The sequence below is a fragment of the Micromonas commoda genome, chromosome 5, assembly GCF_000090985.2.
Source record: "Micromonas commoda chromosome 5, complete sequence".
NCBI classification, from domain to species: domain Eukaryota; kingdom Viridiplantae; phylum Chlorophyta; class Mamiellophyceae; order Mamiellales; family Mamiellaceae; genus Micromonas; species Micromonas commoda.
The window spans coordinates 705,190-721,648 of record NC_013042.1 but is presented as its reverse complement, the minus strand read 5'-3'; the positions used below and the strand labels follow the sequence as shown (position 1 = coordinate 721,648).

General features: G+C 62.8%; 8 protein-coding genes across 8 annotated transcripts; 5 read left to right on the top strand and 3 right to left on the bottom strand.

Annotated features, from left to right (window-relative positions):
- Positions 1–118: 118 nt before the first annotated feature.
- Positions 119–3,475, top strand: MICPUN_58603 (predicted protein; the record flags this gene model as incomplete). Its single annotated transcript, XM_002502477.1, has 2 exons — positions 119–275; positions 376–3,475. The coding sequence occupies 2 exons, from the start codon at positions 119–121 to the stop codon at positions 3,444–3,446; spliced, it is 3,228 nt and encodes a 1,075-aa protein (XP_002502523.1). The 3' UTR covers positions 3,447–3,475.
- A 945-nt stretch (positions 3,476–4,420) lies between these two features.
- Positions 4,421–7,841, top strand: MICPUN_100532 (predicted protein; the record flags this gene model as incomplete). The annotated part of the gene is made up of 3 exons (XM_002502476.1): positions 4,421–6,678; positions 6,960–7,209; positions 7,326–7,841. The coding sequence occupies 3 exons, from the start codon at positions 4,421–4,423 to the stop codon at positions 7,839–7,841; spliced, it is 3,024 nt and encodes a 1,007-aa protein (XP_002502522.1).
- A 103-nt stretch (positions 7,842–7,944) lies between these two features.
- On the top strand, positions 7,945–8,475 carry MICPUN_58600 (predicted protein; the record flags this gene model as incomplete). Its single annotated transcript, XM_002502475.1, has 1 exon — positions 7,945–8,475. The coding sequence occupies one exon, from the start codon at positions 7,945–7,947 to the stop codon at positions 8,473–8,475; it is 531 nt and encodes a 176-aa protein (XP_002502521.1).
- Positions 8,476–8,629: 154 nt separating this feature from the next.
- MICPUN_58599 (predicted protein) lies at positions 8,630–10,288 on the bottom strand (the record flags this gene model as incomplete). Its single annotated transcript, XM_002502090.1, has 1 exon — positions 8,630–10,288. One exon carries the CDS (start codon positions 10,286–10,288, stop codon positions 8,630–8,632), a length of 1,659 nt encoding a protein of 552 aa, XP_002502136.1.
- Positions 10,289–10,379: 91 nt separating this feature from the next.
- On the bottom strand, positions 10,380–12,077 carry MICPUN_58598 (homoserine acetyltransferase; the record flags this gene model as incomplete). Its single annotated transcript, XM_002502089.1, has 2 exons — positions 10,380–11,825; positions 11,931–12,077. 2 exons carry the CDS (start codon positions 12,075–12,077, stop codon positions 10,380–10,382), a joined length of 1,593 nt encoding a protein of 530 aa, XP_002502135.1.
- Positions 12,078–12,428: 351 nt separating this feature from the next.
- On the top strand, positions 12,429–12,890 carry MICPUN_82253 (predicted protein; the record flags this gene model as incomplete). The annotated part of the gene is made up of 1 exon (XM_002502474.1): positions 12,429–12,890. A coding segment is annotated over one exon (462 nt), but the record flags the coding sequence as incomplete, so codon positions are not given.
- A 573-nt stretch (positions 12,891–13,463) lies between these two features.
- On the top strand, positions 13,464–14,107 carry MICPUN_108270 (predicted protein). Its single transcript, XM_002502473.1, has one exon. It carries the CDS (start codon positions 13,614–13,616, stop codon positions 14,085–14,087), a length of 474 nt encoding a protein of 157 aa, XP_002502519.1. The 5' UTR covers positions 13,464–13,613; the 3' UTR covers positions 14,088–14,107.
- A 96-nt stretch (positions 14,108–14,203) lies between these two features.
- Positions 14,204–15,332, bottom strand: MICPUN_100528 (predicted protein; the record flags this gene model as incomplete). The annotated part of the gene is made up of 2 exons (XM_002502088.1): positions 14,204–14,214; positions 14,270–15,332. The coding sequence occupies 2 exons, from the start codon at positions 15,330–15,332 to the stop codon at positions 14,204–14,206; spliced, it is 1,074 nt and encodes a 357-aa protein (XP_002502134.1).
- Between the last annotated feature and the right edge of the window lie 1,127 nt (positions 15,333–16,459).

Here is a 16,459-nt window from a genome sequence, read left to right as displayed (position 1 = left end):
TGCGTGCCGTCTCCCAAAAAACGCGTTGCCTCGAGTGCGTCCGTCAGATTTTTTTCCCTCATCATCACCGCTCGCCAGACTTTTGGCGGGAGGGCGATCGGCCCACATATACGCCGCGATGGATGGCCTGACCCATCTGCAGAGCCCAGGGGATACCAATGGGACCCTCACACCCCCGATGAGCCCAAAATCGACCCCGGGTCCCTTCTCCCCAGGATCGGAAGGCAGGACGCCGACCAGCTCCGAACCCAACACCCCTTCCAAGGGTAGCATAGGTCCGTTTTCAGATCCTCGAAAGATCCGCCCATCCCCCTCCCTCCATCGGCGCCTTCGGCTGACCCGATGCCACCCCTTGCAAATATCGCGTATCCACAGGCGGTGCGGTGAAGTCCAGCGGATGGAAAAACCTGAAGCCCTACCCACTGGACAGAAAGTGGAAAGAGCAACTTCCACTGGGCCCCAAAGATCGGCACCGGCACGGGACGCTTCCAAATGGGATGCGGTACTACGTCCAGAAGACGCACAAGCCCAAGGACAGGGCCGCGCTCGCCCTGGCCGTCGACGTCGGGTCCATCGCGGAGACCGAGGAGGAGCGCGGCGTGGCACACCTCGTGGAGCACCTCGCCTTCCGGGCCACCGAATCGAACGACAACTTTGCCATCGTCAAATTTCTCGAGTCGATCGGCGCAGAGTTTGGCGCCTGCCAGAACGCGTACACCTCCATGGACGAGACTGTGTACGAGTTGCTGGTGCCCATCGATAAGCCGAACGTGTTGGAACAATCCCTCGACGTCTTCGCCGAGTTTGCCACGAAGATTCGCATCAGCGACGGGGATGTCAACGACGAGAGGGGCGCCGTGATGGAGGAGCTTCGAATGGGCCGCGACGCGCGGGGCCGCGCCTCGGAGGCGTACTGGAAGATGCTGATGCAGGGATCACTCTACGCGGAGCGTTTGCCCATAGGTTTGGAGAAGGTGGTCAGGGAGGGTGACCCCGAGGTGTTCAGGAGGTTTTACAAAAAGTGGTACAGGCCCGAGCGCATGGCAGTGGTGGCCGCGGGCGATTTTGAAAACCTCGGCGCCGTGGAGAAGCTGATCAAACAGGCGTTCGCCAAGTGCGCCCCCGCGGAGGGTCAGCCCAAGGAGAACCCCAAGGTGGAGCGACCTTTGATCGCGCCTCACGTGGAGCCGAGGATCACGTGCATGGTGGACAGGGAAGCGACCAAGACGTCGGTGACTGTCACGTTCAAGTATGAGGCTTCCGAGTGCGCCACACCCTCGGGTTTCTTCACCAAGACCGTGGAGGACTCGTTCAAGCTGGCTCTGGACAACAGGCTGTACAAGATAATGCGCAAGGCTGACCCGCCGTTCTTCTCCGCGGCGTGCTCCATCGAGGAGGCGACGAGGACGACGACGATCTTCAGCCTGCAAATCGTCTGCGAGGAGGGCAAGGCGAAGCAGGGCCTCGAGGCTGGCCTCCGCGAGCTCACCCGCGCCAGGCTCCACGGCTTCAGCGAGCAGGAGCTCCGCATAGCGGGCGCCAAGCAGCTCGCGGACGCGGAGCAGCTATTCGTGGAACGCGATCAGACCTATTGCACGTCCCTGAGGGACGAGCTGGTTGGTCATTTCCTCAGGGGCGAGTTTGTCGTCGGCGCCGAGGAGGAGGCGCGCATCACCCGGGCCTGCGTCGAGCGCGTGAAGACCTCAGACCTCAAGGAGTTCGCCAAACGGCTCAACTTCAATAACTCGTGCGTTATTCGTGCCATGGAGGGCAGGGCGCTCACCACCGAGAAGGATATCGCGGGTGCCATTGATACAATCCAGCGGGAGGAGCACGCCGGCGCCATCACCGAGAACGAGATGTTCAACGTGCCGGAGCGGCTCATCGAGGAGGATACCCTGCCGCCGCCCGGGAAGATCGAAGGCGAACGCAAGTTCCCCAAGCTGGGCTTCAAGATTGTCCAGCTGTCCAACGGCATGCAGGTGGCGATGAAGCAGACGGACTTTCTGGACGATCAAGTGTTGGTGCGGTGCTTCGCGCGCGGCGGTTTGAGCGAGGTTGACCAGAAGGATTACCTTGACGCCCTCTACGCGAACACGATCGCTTCGGAGCTCGGCAGCTACGGCGTTAAGCCCGAGATTCTCGCGGATATACTCGCGGGTAAGCGCTGCGACGTCGCCGCCAAGACTGGGACGTACTATCGCAAGGTTGACGGCGAGGCAAGCCCCACTGACATTGAGAGTACCCTGCAGCTCATCCACATGTTGTTCACTTCAGACGTGAAGAGTATGCTCGTGCCCGAGGAGCTCGAGGCTGTGCTTCGCATGCAGGAGGAAGCTATCCGCAACCGCAGCAGGGACCCGGTTTCCATCTACAACCAGACCATCAGGCACCTGGTGTACGGTAAATCGTTCCAGAGCCAGCCGCTGAGGGTCAAGGACGTTCGCAAGATGAAACCCGCAAAGGCTTGCGAGCACTTCAACGCCAGCTTTGGCGATCCGTCCGAGTTTACCATGGTGCTCGTGGGAGCCTTCGACGAGCGTAGGGTCCGTCCCATGATTGAGAAGTACCTCGGATCGATCCAGCCCTCGCCCAATCCCAAGGGCAGGGTCCTGCAGGTCACCCCGGCGCCTTTCAAGTTCCCGAGGGGCGTCGTCAACAGGGACCTGAGGGTGGCCATGGTGGAGCCCATGGCGCAGGCCAGCATAACCTTCCCCGTGAACATCCCGAACCCCGACTACAACCACAAGACGGGGCAGGCCACGCCGAGCCTGGAGGGCTCAGTGGCCTTGACCCGGGAGAAGCTCACCTGCGTCTTCGCGTCCAGCATCATCGAGCGGAGGCTGCTCGCGCTGCTCAGGTTTAAGTTTGGCGAGATTTACACCTGCGCCGCGTCGACGTCGTTCGCGTACCAGGACCCGCAGGCGCGCGGGCCGTACTTTCGCGGCGACATCATGATCAACTTTAGCTGCGACCCGATCGCGGGTCATCGCCTGGCGCAGCTCGCCATGGAGGACGTGGGCGCGATGCAGCGCGAGGGCCCAACCGCGGAAGAGGTCACCACAGCCGTCGAGCTCGAGACTCGAGCGCTGGAGGTGAGGGTGCAGGAGAATTCGTACTGGCGCGAGTACTTCGAGGCTTTACACAACAGCAGGCTGTCACCCCTGATGGAGGGCGACCTGGACCAGCTGTACCAGGTGAGCGAACGGACACGGAAGGAGCTGATGGACGGGCTGACGCCGGAGATGGTGAGGGCACACCTGCTTCGGTGCGTCAACCTCAAGAACCGGGTGGTGGTGGTGCTGAGGCCGCAGCGTCCGCTGTGGCAGAGGTTGCTGCTGCCCTCGCCGACGACAGCGGAGGGCTGGGCGGTCATTGCGGGCTACGCGGGACTCACCGTGGCGGCGGTGTCCCTCTACGATCGATACTGCGCCAAGAAGGAGTAGACAGGTGTATCACAAACATGGCAACTCTCAGTCACCAGCCCCTGTCTTTTAGTTTGGCGCGTTCCCGCTTGAACGACTCCGACAGGAGGTGCTCGTGGAGGTCCTCCTTTCCCTTCGCCTCCACATACTTGTCCATATCCCGTCTGTATGCCTTTTTTCTTTTCTCCATCGCCGCCTTATCTTCTTTGTGTGAGCGCTCGAGCTCCGCTCTCTTGGCTAACCACTGACGCATCTCTCGCCTTTTTTTCTCGGTCCACCGCTCATTCGACTCCCTCTCGGCGGTCTCCTTCGTACTCCGTCGCTTGAGCTCGACGCTCTTCCAATACTTGAACTCCTCTGGGTCTGTGCCGCTGTAGCTCGCGAGCAGGCCCCTGGCCATCTTCGGTCTCGACAGCGCGTCGAGCGCGGACTTTCTGTGTTTTGATTTGGGCAAGTTGGGAGGGGTGAATAAAGAAGCGTCGCTTTTGGCCGTTGCACCCTTGCTGGGGTCCTTCTTCTTCGTGCCTTTGGGAGCCTTGAGAACAGCTTCGACGCCCTCAGCGCGTACGCGATCGCAGAGCGCATCGGAGATGCCAAACTTTCGCAGCCTCGCGGTGAGCTCGTCCCGGTCGGTGCGTTCGTCCTTCTGCATCGGCAGCTTGAATGAAACGCTTTTGGAAACGATGGACACGTGTTCGAGGGCTACGCCTTTCAAGGCCACGTCGTGTCGGTCGACGCGGTGCACCGCGCGGAGAGTCGCCGGCAGTGGAGAGGCACGACGTTTACGATGCAAACGAACGTGGACGGCGCCGCGATACAGTGCGCGGTCTCTGCGTTAAGGCCGAGCAAACGAAACGGCGCCAGGCTTGGCTGGGCCCATAACCATGTCTGCATGTTGAACGCCAACTTCTAGGACCTTCTATCATACCTTATTCCTTTTTGACCGACGACACGACGCGCCCTGGCTTGTGGCGTTCACTTCTACCATCACTACGATGACCTCCCCACGCACCCTCGCGTCCAGGTCCGCGATAATCGCGCTGCTGGCGTGCGCCCTCGCCGTCGCGTCCGCGGCTCCCGGCGTCGTGGAACCCACCACCGGCATTTCTTCCGACGTGTTCGACAACATTCGCTCGCAGGGCAGACGTCTTTCTGAGATCATCCGAGCGGGCCTCCCAGCGCCCGAGCTCAGGAGCGCGCTCGGAGGGCGTATCGCTCGCGCGCGCCCCGAGCCTACCGTCCGGGGGCGTTCGCTCGCCGCGAAGAAGATCTGCGAGTGGAACCCATGCGGTGCCGATGAAGAGGACTGCGAAGACTGCGATCTGAAAGCCTCTGTGGTTTATGACTTCAAGCCAGAAACACCCGAGGGGAGGACCGGATTCGACATCCTCGAGCCCATCGTGACTTGCATGGACATCACGCTCGAGGAAGAATGCAAGATGAAACCCTCGTGCATCTGGTATACCGACGAGACCCCGGGGTACTGCGACGGTGACTGGAACAGCATCAACACGGCCCCTGTTCCTGCCAGTGCATGTACCGCGGCTGAGAAAGTTGACGTCACCATGACGACCCTGATAGCCCGAGAAGCTATCGCCTGCCAGAAGTTTCAGACCGAATCAACCTGCAACGCCGCGCAAGGTCTCACTTGCGAGTGGGAGGACGGTATGTGCTCGGTCGGAGGTTTGAAGTTCTTTTTGGATTTGGTCACCGGCTCGGCGAAGGACCTGCACACGATCGTGGCCCTAGGCAGACAGGCGGATGCCTGCGCCACGAAAACCACACAGAGCACCTGCGCCGCCGTCACCGAATGTGCTTGGAACTCAGGCACCTCACTCTGCGACGTCGCCGATGCCACGGTCAAGTCGATCGCGGGCGTCGAGAATCTCAGCGGAGTTTTGTCAAAGTGGAACACGTGCCAGAGCAAGAGCCAGACCGACTGCACCGGCGATTGCAAGTGGGCCAACGGCAACTGCGAGCTGACTAGCAAAAAAGTTAGCGAGACGCTCGTTGACGGCATGAGCGACGGAGCTTTCAAGACGTTCATCGCGGACGGGACCTACTGCACGAACTCCCGCGCATCGGACAGAACTACATCACAAGCGAGTCTTTCGAGTTGCTACACCAGCGGCGGTAAGTACGAGAACGGAACCAGCCTGCCAGGGGACTGCGTTATATCCGACGAGATAAAGCACGTTGTGGCTGGTAAGCCCGAGTGCTTCTACTTTCCAGGCGAGTCCTGGTTCGAGGCCATCCTCAAGGCGCCGTATCCTGGGTATGACAAGAGGTGCCCCAACGTCATGGATCGGTTCATGATAAAGGACGAACAGTGTCAGAAGGCCAGCACAAAAGCCGAGTGCGGCACGGGCAACTACAAGGAATGCCTCTGGAAAGAATACCCTGATGACGAAGGAGGGAACAGGTGCGAATTTAACGGTGAGTACATCTGGAAATTGATCGTCGGCGACGTAGACGGCGACCACCTCATCTCCATCATGTCTTCTTGCGGTAAGCAAAGCTCCGAGGCGGCCTGTGGCGCGTTTGAGAAGGACATTGATTTCTTCGGTCTCAAGTATCCCGATAAATCCAAGGTGAAGACGACTTTGGGCTTTGCGAACATCGACTCCATGGACAAATCGAACGCAGAAGAACTCCAAAAAGCCGTCGCTGATGCTGTCGGTGGAGACGTCAAGGCTGACGAGATCGCCGTCAAGGGCGTACAGTTCCCCGTCGAGTCGAAGATTGAGCTCTCAACCTCAAAGAGTGAAATCGACAAAGACCGCGCCGGCTTTGAGACAAAGTTCAAGACCGGCCTCGCGGCAGACCTCGGCGTTCTCCCGTCGGATATCGTCATCAAAGACATCAAGGAGTCATCGCGTCGCCGCCGTGGCCTCCTCTCCTCCCACGTCCAGGTCGACTTTGAGGTCGATGGGGCTCCCGACGCTGTGCGCGCCAAGGCACTCGCCAGCCAGGTTCAATCCGCCGGAGGTCTCTCCAGCCTCAAGACAAACACCGGCGCCACCCCTACCATCCCCGCGGGCACCACCCCAAGTTACGAGCTTCGCTTGGACGTTGAGCCAGTGAGCTCTGATCCAAACGGCGTCGCGGCGAAGCTGAACACCGCGACGATCACCATGGGAGGCCAAACCGCAAAGGTCGAGACCAAGGCGAAGGTTGAGAAAAATACCGCCGTCCTCTATCCACCTCCTCCTCCACCTTCTCCTCCGCCAGGAGTCTCGGCGGCCAACGGCGCGTTTTCCGCCGCCGTTGCCTTCCTCGCCGCTATTGCCGGCGTCGCCTTCCTTGCATGAGGCTCCGGGTTGGACTGCAACTTCCACCCCATGACCTGACAGTCGACGCTTCATTTTTTTTCACTTTGATGATGAGCTGGTCTGCTGGACTGCTGGATACTGTAGCGTAGACTCTTTTATTTCAATCTGAACCAACTTTTTAACCACACCGCTGGCACCCGTCGGGAGCATATCGCCCGCTATCGGACATCGGAAGCATGGGGGGCGGGTCCTCCCGCCTGAGGAAGATACTCACCGAGGAGATGGACAGGGTGCGGACCGTGGAGCGCAAGCCCGGCGAGTCCCCCGCGCTGAAGCTCACCGAGATCCTCAACTTCACCCCACCCGGGGATCTGGAACAGTACGTGGAGCTCAACCATCCCGCGGTGCTCTGGGTGCTCGACGCAGACAAGGACGGGATGTTCGGAGAGGAGGACATACACTCGTTCGCGTGGATGATGGGAGAATACACCAAGGACTGGCCGCAGTACCAGGTGAGCCGACACCCGCCCCTTCCATTCCGTCAACCGCCAACCCCGTCGCTTCCAAACCCCTAAAAAAAATCGTGTTGTTAACCAACCGACGGTCGTCCCCGCCCATCCCCCCGCAGTGGAGAGACCAGATCAAGGGCTTCTGCTACATGCAGCTGTACGATAGGGTCCTGAGTAACGACGGCGCGGGCGGGGACTCGGTGCAGAACGCGAGGAACGCGCCGCAGTGGCTGAAGGATCTGGAGGCGACGAGGCCACCCGCGCCGGACGATCCCAAGAATCCCGCCGCGGGAACGGGCATGCCCGCGTTCCAGGCGTGGATGGAGATGGTCATCGAGGAGAACAGCCCGCGGACGTTCGATCACGACGACTTTCCCGGGACGGTGTACGTGGAGAGGGACACGATGCACGACCTGTACTGCATGTTTCAGGTGAACAAGTGTTGGGGCACGTTTGGCAAGAGGAACTTCCAGGACTTCCTGTGTTGGCTGCAGAACGACGCCGAGGTGAAGGGTTTGCTGCCTCTGGACGACGACGAGCTGGACGATTTCGTGCCGATGGAGACTGTACGGGACATGGTGGAGGATATCATGAGGGGATACAGGTGCATTAACGTACACGTGAACACCGAATAGCAAGCGTAGTCTAGTAGCAGTTTGAAAATAGTTTTAGTCCACACCAGGCTCCAACACAAGTCATTGCTAGAACTCGCGCCATTGGAGTGGGGCGCGAGGACTCATGTCGGACTCTGAACGCGGGTTCGATGCGGACATCGAGGGTGCGCTTGACACATCGGACGAGATGACAGTGGGCGAGCAGCTCGCGAGGCGACGCGCGAGCCGCGATAAGCGCTCAATCTCGAAGCGACACGGCCCATCCAGGCTCGGCGTGGGCACACCGGGCGGGTCGCGAGATGGATCGAGTTCGCACCGCTCGCGCCGGGCGTCCGCGGTGGATGTCGAGATGGGGGGATCCGACGACGGCAGATCGAGAGGAGTCGGATCGGGGGTGAAAGAGAAGAGGCGGAGAGCGCGCAGGCACAGCTCGCCGGGGTTCACCCTGAGCGACGCGGACAGCGACTTGACCAAGCGCGAGAGGCTGACGCGGAGGATGGAGGCGATGCGTCGGCTGCCGAGGACCTCGAGGTACGCCCAGCAGCAGATGGAGATCATCGCGAAGGCGCTTGCGATCCTGGATAGGGAGCCGCCCATGCGCACCTCCAACGAGAACGACGAGCTGAGTCGGCTGCTCGCCGCGGTCTCGCTGTAAACGCGTGGTTGGATCGGATCGTCGCGGGGGGAGCGAGCTGAGAGCCGGCGTCGAAACGGCGTCGACGACCATCGACGCGGCGTCGCGGGACGACGCGGAGTAGCACAATAACACGATAACCCGTAGTAGACTAGGGATCACGACGCCCCCATCGTCACTTGACGTCGTACCTATCGACGCACGCCCGCAGGATCTCCTTCTTCCTCGCGCGATACTGGATGGCGATCCTCTCCCGGCCGCTCGCGCCGCGCTCGAGCTTCTCCCTGTCCTCCTCCAGTGTTGTCCCCATGCTCTCCAGCCTCGCCCTGCACGCCGCGGCGAGCGCGGTGCACGCCGCCTTCTCCGGCGCGCCCCCGCCAAGCTTCATCCCCTCCGCGTTTCCCCCCGCGGCGGCCCACTCCTCCGGCGTGGCGAGCATGCACCGAAGCGCCCAGAGGACGTTGGAATCAGCCTCGCCGTTCGCCTTGATGACCGCCATTGACGCGTAGGTTTCGAGCCTGGCGTCGCGCACAGCCTTGGCCCTGTCCGGCGCGGCCCCCGCCGCCTTCTTCAGGGGCTCGTGGTTCGCCCGGAGCCACGCGAGGAGGCCGTCGTACACGCACGTGTCCTGGTCGTTGGTCGGATCGACGAATCCGTACCGAACCGCGAGTTCGTCGTTACCCAGGAGCCCGTAGGATATGAAAACCTCCTCGCCCGCTGTGTACCCCGCCGGGGACCTGAGCCTGAAGGCGTCGGAGGAGAACTCGAACTCGGTCTTGGGCATGGTCCTGTGGTTGAAGGCGTCGATGAGGGGCATGAGGACGTACGCGAGCTTGGGGGCGTTTGGGGAGCCGGGGTCGGTGTCCCCGTCGTTCGCGTCAAAGACGACGAGGGCGAGCATGGCGAACACCGCGAGCCACCTCCCCTCGGTGGTCTGAGACGTGAGGAACGCGGCGAACGCGGTTCCCGCGGCGAGCGCGCGGGGTAGAAGGTTCGCCTTTGTCACCGCGTTGTCGCTGAGCCGGCCGGAGAAGACCCTGGACCGGACCATGTTGAGCGCCCACGCCATCTTCTCCGGCGTGACGGACTCGAGGGTGCCCGGGGAGTGTTTCCGCAGGAGCTCCATGGCCTCGTCGTTCTCCTTCCGCTGCGCCTCCGCCGCCCTGACCGCGGGCGGGTACTGGAGCTCCTTGAGCTCCTCGTCGGTCCACTCCGAGAGGAGGTCGAAATCCTTCGGGAGCTGGGAGATGTACGGGTGAAAGCCGGAGCTGGCGCCCTTGTCCACCTCACGCAGCAGGTTGAGGGCCACGCGGATGGCCCATTTGTTCTTCTCCACGAGCTTGGCCCAGAGCTCGTTGGTGCAGAAGTCGGGGAAAGGGAGCTCGGCGTCGTCGGCGAGCACGAGGCACGATTCCCTCGGCAGCTCACAGAGCACGTCGCCCTCGTTCACCCGCCCCATCGCTTTCATGCCGCGATACCGCATCACGGTGTCGTCAACGTCACCGAAGTACGCCACCTCGACGTTCTTCGCCTGGACGCCGCGCTCCTTCCTCCACGCGGCGTACTCGAGCTGTCGTGCGTCCACCGCGGAGGCCGCCTCGGCGACGATGACGGAGGAAAACCTGCGGATGGTAGGGTTGCGCCCGCGCGGGATGGAGAGATGAACGAGCACGCGGGACGATCGCGCGGGCGACGCCGGGGGTGTCCATCGGCGCACCCCGGCGCCGGACATCATCGCGAGATTGGCCATGACCCTGGGCCGTGCAACTTCGTGTGTGCAATCGCAGGATAACGAAAAGCGAAACTTACAGTGCCTGAGCTGGTATTTTCGCATCGTGCTGGAACGAGTGACTTTTTGCAAGCGAGCTTCACCGCTCGCCGCTTGACGTGCTCATGCGAAGTGCGTGACAATCGACTTTCCTAATTCAGAACGCGCCCAACGCCGTCGCCGGCGCGTTCCCGCCCTCCTCCGACTTGACCCTGCCGAACACCGGCTGAAACCTCCTCGCGGACATTGGCGGATTCGCGGGTAGCACCCGAAGCCCGTGCGCCGCGCCGTTCACCGTCCCGCCGCCGTAAGAGTACACGCCGCCGTCCTCGCCCAACCGCCCCCCAACGGAAGCCTCCCTCATTTCCTCCATCTCGTGCTTCAGCTGCATCACCTGCGCCAGGAGCGCGTCGCCCCGCCTCGCCTCCAACTCCTCCCGCGCCCTGCTCTTCGCCAGCTCATCCTCCAGCGCGAGCACGGCGCCCCGCAGCTCCGCCACGGATTCCAACCCGCTCGCCAGCTTCTCCTCGCCCTCCTCGATGGTCCCTAGCGCGTGCGCCACGTTGGGGTCCGCGCGTTCGCCCCGCCTGAACCTGACGATGGCCTTGTTCAGCTCCTTGATCTCGATGAGGAAGGCGTCGTGGCCGTGCGGGGAGTCGATGGCGTACATCTCCGCGTTTGGCAAGTTCTGCGCGAGCTCCGTCTGAAGCTTAAACGGGTACAGCACGTCGCTGGTGATGCCCACGACGAGCGTCCTGTGCGTCAGCCTCCTGAGCACCTCGAGGTACTCGCCCCTGTCCCTCGCGACGTCGTGCGAATCCAGGGTGTAGGTGAGCTGGATGTAGCAGTTCGCGTCGAAGCGCCGGATGAACTTCTTCCCCTGGTACTGGAGATAGGATTCAACCTGGAAGTACGGGAGGGACTGCGCGCTTTCGTTCGCGTGGGCCACGGCGTCCAGATCGACGTGTGACGACGGTTTCCTCATGTGCTTCGCCTTCTCACCCGGCCCGAGGCCCATGACCGAACGAGAGAACCTCTCATCCACCGACGCCGGCGCTCGGTAGCTCAGCATGGCCATCATCCTGCTCGTGGCCAAACCAGCCTTGGGCTGGTCGTTAGGGTCGTAGTCCCCGCCCTTGTACTTGGCGTCCGCCATGATGCTGAACCTCTGCGCCTCGCCTATGCCGATCGCCCAGTCCGTGTGCCTCCCGCAACCGGCGATGAGGACCAGCTCGGTGACAAAGTCGGGGTACGTCGCCGCCCACTCCAGCGCGAGCATGCTTCCCATGCTCCCGCCGATGGCCATCCTCAGGTGCTTCACCCCGAGGTGGTCCAGGAGCTTGCGCTGCAGGCGGACGTTATCTCTTATCGTGACGGGGGTGGGGAAGTCCGCGGCGTACCACCTGCCGTCGGGCTTTGCGGGGTCCGGAGTCACCGGCGAGGACGATCCGTACGGGCTACCCAGGTAGTTGCAGCACACGATGAAGTCGCTCTCCGTGTCCAGGCTGCACTCGTCGCCGGCGCCGAGGAGCTCGCCCCACCACTCGTTCACGTTGCTGTTGGACGTCAAACTGTGTCCGACGATGATGGCGTTGTCGCCAGCCTGGGAAGATGGAGGGGAGCGGTGTCGGGCAGGCGGCGGCGTCAGCACAGTCGGGTTAAAAAAGTGAAGAAAATATCGGCGGGAACTTTGGCAATCGCGACGCACCTCGTTGAGGGTGCCGTATGTGGTATACCCGACCGTGACCTCGTCGATGTGAAAGCCGTTCTCCAGGTCGAACCTGCCGAAGTTCATCATCTCGCCGCCGGGGGGTAGGCCCAGGGCCTCGATCTTCATGTGGTCATCGGTCGCCATCTCCAACGGGCTCGTGAGTGATCAACGGTGGATGAACCCGTGTCCAGCTGTGCCAGCCTGATACGACCTCAGCAGCTCAGCGGTGCCCTCCAGCCGCCCGAGGACAGCTGATCTCGACGATCGAACACCCGCGAGCGAGAGAGTGCGGCCGATATCTTCCTGCGGCTGCTCTCCGGCGCCCCTCACAGTGACCGCCGGCGCCGAAACATTCACGCGGAACTCGTCCGAACTCGGCAGCCGAGAAAAGAACGCGCTTCGAGCTCCGCAACTGACGGGGACTGACGGGAGGGTGAGTTTTCGTCACCTCGAGGCTCCCACTCCGAGGCGCGCGGGCGCGGCGGACGAACGAAGATGGCGTCGGCGGAGGACGTGAGGCGAGAGGAGGTGGAACTGGAGAAGCGTAGGGCCGATGCCGTTCTCACGGCGTGCAATCTCGGCATCGTGGAAGAGCTCGAGCGCCTCCTCGCCGAGGGCGCGACGTTCTCTTGCCGTGACAAGACCGGCGCCACGCCCCTCTTCTTCGCCGCCGCCAGAGGCCACGCCGACGTCATCGACCTGCTCTGCGCGCACGGCGTGGACCCTAACGATGATGATTCCCTGGGTCGCACCCCGCTGCACGCCGCCGCTGCCCATGACCGGGCGGATGCGGTGCGCGCGCTCATGCGGAGGGACGCGTGGATCGAGGCGCCCGATCACGCCGACGACACCCCGCTGCACCTCGCGGCGAGGATGGCGGGCGTGAACACCGTCGAGGCCCTCCTCCGACACGGAGCCAAGGTCGACGCCATCAACAAGCTCGGGCTGACCCCCCTGTGCGAGGCGGCGGTCGTGCGCGAGCGCTTCGACGTCGCCGACGCGCTGGTCCGGGGCGGAGCTTCGCCCCCGTCGGAGCGCGTCAACGGGTTCGCGCTGACCCACGTAGCCGCGGCGATGAACAGGACGAGGGCGCTCGAGTGGCTTCGACGACGGGAGGAGAAGGACGACGACGACGACGACGAGCGCGAGGCGGAGGAAGGAGCGCGACGCAGCGGCGGCGGGGACGAGGACGCCCCCGGGGCGATGACGCCGCTGCACTGCGCCGCCGCGACGGGAGCCGTCCGAGCCGTCGAGTGGCTCCTCGCGAACGGGAGCGACCGACGCTCCTCTCGAACGAGAGCCGGGTGGAACGCGGCCTCGACGGACGCGGACGGACGCACCGCCGCGGACGTGATGCGCGACGGCGAGGGCGGCGACGCGGAGTCGCGCGAGAGAGCCGTGCGCGAGATGGAGAGAGCCGCGACGACGGCGAGGAGCACTCGGGATGGAAAGAGGGGGGCGCTGGCGGGACGCGGCGAGGTTGAGTTTTCCGCCGCGGGCGTCGCCGCGCAGAGGGCGCGGGTGATGGAGTGGGCGAGAGTCGCGCCCGGGGAACGCGCCGAGCGGGGTGTCCCGCGGGCGGCGTGGAGCGCGCTGGACGCGCGCGAGGAGCTGACGCGGCGCGCGGACCTCGGCGATTTTCTTCAGCGACTGGTGGACGACGAGGACTTCCAGGCGGATATGAAAACACCCCGAGTGCGGCCGGCGGTGGAGGAGGTGATCGAAAACTTTCACAACGTGCAGCGGTGGAGGGACGACGCCACGGTCATGGGCGTGCTCAACAAGTTCAGGCACGTGCAGAGGTACTGCAAGGAGGCCGGGGTCAGGATCCGGTTCGAGGATGTGATTGTCAAAAACCGGGCAGACGCCGACGAGAGGAGGGGTCGAATCGCGAAGATGAGACGGGCGGCGGATGACGCGCTGGAGCGAGCGAGGGAGGACGTGCTCGCCTTCGCGCCGATGGAGCGGTCGACGAAGCGCGAGGCGGGCGGCGGCGGCGGCGCGGAGGGACCGGCGACGGAGCGGTTGAAGACGGAGCGGTTGAAGAAATTACAAACCTTGGCGTTTGCGTTGGCAGCCGTCGCCGCGGTGCTCCTCGCGGCGGCGGTTCGCGCACTCGGAGGAGGGCGAGGCGCACTCGGCTCGTCGCCTTGAATAGACACAGATGTCGTCGCATCAGCGCTACTGCACGACGCACCGTCTTTCATGCTCGTCCATCTCGTCGTCGACGTCGAGGTTGTCTCCCCAAGAGCCCGACGGCGCGTCGGCCCTCACCGCGTGCCTGAGCGCGGCGGAAAACTCCCCAGCCGTCAACCTCCTCAACCCGTCGACGCAACCGTTCGGTGTCCCGTCGCTCCTGCGGTGCGTGACGTGATCGTACAGCTCGCACGTCTTCGGCCACGCCGTCCGCGTCTCGGACGTGAGGTGGAACGGCAGAATGCCGCTCATCTTCTTCAGCACCACCGCGCCCACCGGTTCGCCGTTGTACGGTTCCTCGCCGGTGAGCAGCTCGCCGAGGATGACGGCGAGCGAGTACACGTCGCAAGACTGGGTGTAGGGCTTGTCGAGGCAGGCGGGGTCCATCCACGAGATATTCCCGCGCCTACTCGACGACTGCGTCGAGCTGCGGGTCATGTTTCCGCCCATCCCGCTCGCTCCCTGACGCTCGCTCGACACCGCCTTGCACATCTTGTGCCCGGAGAGCACAGCCGCGGCGTAATCGCCGTCGGCGCCGAGGCGTATGAGCACGTGGTGCGAGTTGATGTCCTTGTGGACGTTTCCTTTGGAGTGCAAAAACTTCACCGCGCACGTGATGGGCGCGAGGATCCTGAAGAACTGCGACGCCCGGGTCCTCCACGGCTGCGTCGACCGAACGTGCTGCCAGAGGGTGCAGTCGAAGCGCTCACAGCACAGCCAATCCCTGGGCCGGGCGGACCACGCGAGGATGCGGAGGAGGTTGGGGTGGTGCATGTCGCGCCCGGCCTGGATGTTCATCTCGCGCGCATATTCGGCGATCTCTTCGTGACGCGCCTCTATCTCGCGCGAGGGAGCTCCCTCCTCGTGCGGGTGGTCGGCGACGGGCCGGTGCACGTCGTGGTAAATCTTCACCGCGACGCTCGAGCCGTCGCGCAGGAGACGCGCGGGCTTCGTGGTGCACCTCTTACCGTAGCCGAGGACTCCTGCCTCGAGCTGGATCCCCGCGGAGGCGAGCGTCGCGGCGGTCTCGCCCGAAACCCTCGGGTAGTAGCCCCTGGTTGCGAGAACGTCACCGTCCCGCCCGCGAAAGTTCCGATCCCATCCCTCGTCGGTATGAGGGCATTCCGCCCCGTTCGGTTGGGAGCTTCGCGCCCGCCACGCGGCCTCGATGCGCGCCGCGAGCTCGGAATCGAGCTCCACCATGCTCTCGCGGGCGGGCGTGTCGTCGAACTGGGACTCGCGTGTTTGGATGCCCGCCCCTGGTTTGACTCCCGTCGCGACGCCGGGGCCGGGCCGTGTAAAGTGAGTAGGACCCGTCGCCTGTCTTCCGTTTCTGGTGATTCTTTTCCTCGTGATAGAGTAGTTTGCCAGTCGAGAACGCACGTGATTTTGGCAAACCATCGCGTTTCCTGCAGTGATCCACACATGGGATTTGACTAAAAGTTGGCGACAGCAACAATGCAAACGGTGACAGACCCGACCGACGGTCCTGTGACTGCTTTGTGTGTCTTTTGTGGTTCGATGGATCGTCCAAAAAAATCGGGAAATATTCCGAAATATCTGGTGGACGCTTCTCAAAAAAAAAAACTCTCCCCTCCCTTCCTTTTCATTCGGGAACTTCGGTTTAACCTTCGGCCTTCGGGGCGAGATCTGAAAAGGGGCCCTGAAAATTGGCAAAATCGAAAAGCGATGACACAGCACACAGTCTTCAATTTTAGATATTTTCAGGGCCCCGAAAATAAGTCCTGAAACTTGGGTTCAGTCTCTCGACTGCCGCGTCATGAACGTCAACCAGAACTGGAGGACAGGAGAACGATCGAGCAAGAGGGGTGACCGTCTTCCCTCAATTGGCCCCATCAAAAAGTGCGCGCGTGGGCGGCGGCCGTTCTCGCAATGGTATCACGCGCGGAAGGGAGTTTGTCTAGGATGACTTCCTCCCTCCTGCGGGTGCTGATAATCGTATCCCTCGCAGTTGGCGTCCGAGCCGCGCATCCTCGCTCCCCGGAGAACTGTTTCTGCGAGACATGGTCTGTTGGAAACGCCCTCGGGGCTCTTGGCGGCTCGCAGAATGGGGCCGCCTTCCGCCCCGGCAGCTCGTACACCGGAGGACGCACGAGGTCTTCCGCCGGCAACACTTGCGTTTCATGGATGCAGGTGAGTTTCCAGCCCGAAATTTCCCCGTGTGCGCTCGCACTTGCCCTGAAACCCAACCCCCCTCTCGATGGCGGACACCCGATGCGCTGGGATCCTGGAGGAGACCGAAAAACAACAGAAAGCTTTCCACCGAAAAATAAAGCTTTCCCAAAGGATCGAGGGCAAAGGCCCTGACT